Source organism: Anoplolepis gracilipes, chromosome 10 (genome assembly GCF_047496725.1).
Source record: "Anoplolepis gracilipes chromosome 10, ASM4749672v1, whole genome shotgun sequence".
Taxonomy (NCBI): Eukaryota; Metazoa; Arthropoda; class Insecta; order Hymenoptera; family Formicidae; genus Anoplolepis; species Anoplolepis gracilipes.
In genome coordinates, this window is record NC_132979.1 from 12321713 (window position 1) to 12325170 (window position 3458).

Consider the following 3458-nt stretch of genomic DNA (forward strand, 5'->3'; position numbering starts at 1 on the left):
CTAATTTTCTTTTTTATGAAATTCGCGCAACAAAACGTAAACTTTTGATTAATTGTGTTGAACTAACTAAAATTAGATAATCCTTTTTTTGCAGAAAATAAAAAATAAAAACGATGTTTTTGTGATTGTTAACAGCTTAAACATTAAACAAAAATAATTAAAGTTGATTGTATTGAACTAACTAAAATTAGATAATCCTTTTTTTGCAGAAAATAAAAAATAAAAACGATGTTTTTGTGATTGTTAACAGCTTAAACATTAAACAAAAATAATTCACGTATTGTTTCTGAATAAATTATTAAAATATTTTTGAGTAAACATTTGTGCATTTAATACCGCTTAATTTTGCCAGATATATAATTATGTAGCCATGTTTTAATTTGAGCAACAGATCGATTGATTAAATATTTATTTTTTTCCTTTACGTAAGAAATTTTTTTGTTAGATGGCAACTTTCCACTAGTAATTTCCTCTGAAAATTCTTTAATAACTGCAGTACGTTTTTCGTCTGTCCAACATCTTTTTGTTAGACCATATGGGGACGCTACAAAATAAATTAAATATTACAATTAATAAGATTATACTAATAAACAAACAGGAACAGTTCATCCAAATTTATAATATAAATTTTTATTTATTTATAATATATACTAATATTTTACTTTAAAATATTCCTTAGAATAGTAAAAACATTTTTTAATTAATAATAAAATGTTAAATTTATAATTATAGAAGCAGATGATAAATGTAATGGAAAAATTAAAAAATTGATAATACATGAACAAAAAACAAATAATATAAATAACTTAAATTTAACTAGTGTAGACTATTGTTTATTATCATTTTTTAAATCAAAAATATATTTATTATATATATCAAAAGTATGTTTATTAAAATGTATTAAAATTGTATCAGTAATATACATTATACATTAGAACTTATAATAATATATGTTCTGACATTAATTATGTAAAAGCAAAACTAAATAATATTTAAGGGTATACAATCTTTTATAGTTTATAAAAGCTGTGTAAAATAGAAAAAAAAATAAACTTATTACTGCGACGTTTTTTTATATTTGGAGAATAATTTTCATCATTGTCGTTATACGTAATTGCATGATTTTGATGCTCAATTTTTCTTTTTACAGATTTTTGTTGTTTATTTGTTATGCAAATTTTAGAAAATTTGTTTTCAGATTGTACTGAAAAAGGCTCACGTGAACTTATACATGTTTCGGCATCACTTTCCGATTCTTCATTCGATGTAGCTTTATTTGTACCTTGTACTTGCTCTTCTATCAATAATAATACAATATTACGATAATTGTTATATAAATATATATAAATCGATTCATGAAACTTATAGCGAATTCGGCTGCTTGTACTAGTGCTCACTGAGTGCGAATGAATATTTTCAATACCACGTATTCAGTTTATGCTCACTGTTCTAATGCATTCATATTGTTGTATTCAGCAAATGAAAACTGCTCTATGGACGAATTTATATTCGGACAAACAAAAAAAAACTGTACGAGAGCAAAAAATATTGCACTGACTTCTCTGGCAGTGCAGTTTGATACTGCACGGACACAGTTTTGCACTCACATCATGTCGGGACAGCACTAGAACAGAATTAGTGCATGTGTGCCGAATTCACTATAAGGCTAATGTGTGCTACAACCGCAGATGTCGATACGTAAAAATTAAGCGAAACAGCAATAAATGTAATAATATGAATCGTCTTGATCTCAATTTGAATTTTCTTCAGTCATATCATATTCATACTTAACATATTCATACTTTGATGAATGAAGAAGATCCAAATTAAGACTGAAATATTTTATTGTTGTATTCATTATTATTTTGCTTCATTTCTGCACATATATATCTATGGTTATAGCACATTGAGCTTACTTTTGTAAACTGATTTATAAATACATTTGATTTTGTTTTCTGATTAACTATATGTAATAAAAAAATAAAATACAGAAATTAAAAGATAGTTTCAGAAATTAAAAAAGAATAGTTAATATCTATTATAAAAAAACTTTTGTAAATATATACATAACTTTGAAATATCACATAAAATGACAAAACAAGTCGTATAGTACATAATACCTGAATCGCTATTATTAGATTGCTGTTGCATATTTTCACCTAACGCTGCTTCAAGAAATTTTGTCATACGGATAATCTCTATTGCTGGTATTGACTGCCGGTAGTGGCGTTTATGAATTTTTTCATGATGTCCCATAAAGTTCGCCAAATCATCCACTTCATTTTCAGATAAATTCAACGTAATGCATGTTGTAGCAATATGTTTGCGTAATTCAGTGCCTCTTAATGTGGTATTTGTGTATCACATTTTTTAGAAAAATATTGCGTAAGGACACATGCTCTTAAATATTTAAAATAACTTAGTACTACTAGGTATGCCGAACACATATGGATTTTTTTTAGGAACATTTGCATCCTTTCGATGCTTCAAAATTAGTTCAATACATTGAACCAATTCCATATCTAATATGACAGGCACCGTACGCCCTAATTTCCCACGAATTAAGAATCTTACGTATTTATCAGCAACCTACATACAAAAGTTCATTAGAATTATTGCTTTGCGTTACATATATATATAATGTATATTACGCACCATACATTACATATATATGTATATCACGCACTACAACTTATTATGTGTATTTTATTCATACATAAAAATAATTTACCTGTTGTAAATTTGCTCCTAATGATTTATATAAATCTAAATAATTTTTTTTGTTATACCTTTGCGAGTATTAAAATCTTCTATAGTAACACGTTCAATTTCTCCTGCTCTTCTGTTAAAAACTTGTGTAGACGTAAGTGTAACTTTTGCAAGCCCTGTTTTGTACATAAATTTCTTCTGGAGCTTTGTATATAATACTTTTCTTTCGCTTTTTAAGTATAAGTGTAGCTTTTTTATGTCTTCTGTAGATGGAAGTGTAACTTTTTTCTGTCTTTTATGTTGTGTTACATTTTCTTCTACTGTTTTATTTATGGCTATCCCATAATCTTCTTGTACTTTTAAAAAGTTTTCTGTGGTGTTTTGCTTTTCTATATTATTTGTTTTTATGCACTCACTTATTAACAAATTACGAATTTGTTTTATGTATGTCCCAATATTTGATGCAACTGATGGTGCACCATATTTTTTATTAACAGCATCAAAATGAGATATTTTATTTACTGCTTTAAGACAATCATCATACATGGAAGGATCATATATATCAGAAAACTCTGTGACGTTAGATCTATACTCTTTTACTGCGATAAGAAATCGTCCTAATAATCGAAGTCTAGCACGAATCATATCTTGTTGATGTTGATGATTGTACTTAATGCATAGTTTGTTTGCATATGTTATTAATAATTTATCGTATCTAATACATCGTGTAACATCATCTTCCCTCAAAA

At 26.7% G+C, this 3458-nt stretch overlaps 1 protein-coding gene across 1 annotated transcript; it reads right to left on the reverse strand.

Annotated features, from left to right (window-relative positions):
• Positions 1 to 226: 226 nt before the first annotated feature.
• LOC140670683 (uncharacterized) lies at positions 227 to 2520 on the reverse strand. The gene is made up of 4 exons (XM_072901399.1): positions 2420 to 2520; positions 2121 to 2341; positions 1232 to 1297; positions 227 to 544 (listed from the first exon to the last, which is right to left on the reverse strand). The coding sequence occupies exons 1-4, from the start codon at positions 2518 to 2520 to the stop codon at positions 330 to 332; spliced, it is 603 nt and encodes a 200-aa protein (XP_072757500.1). The 3' UTR covers positions 227 to 329.
• Positions 2521 to 3458: the final 938 nt, after the last annotated feature.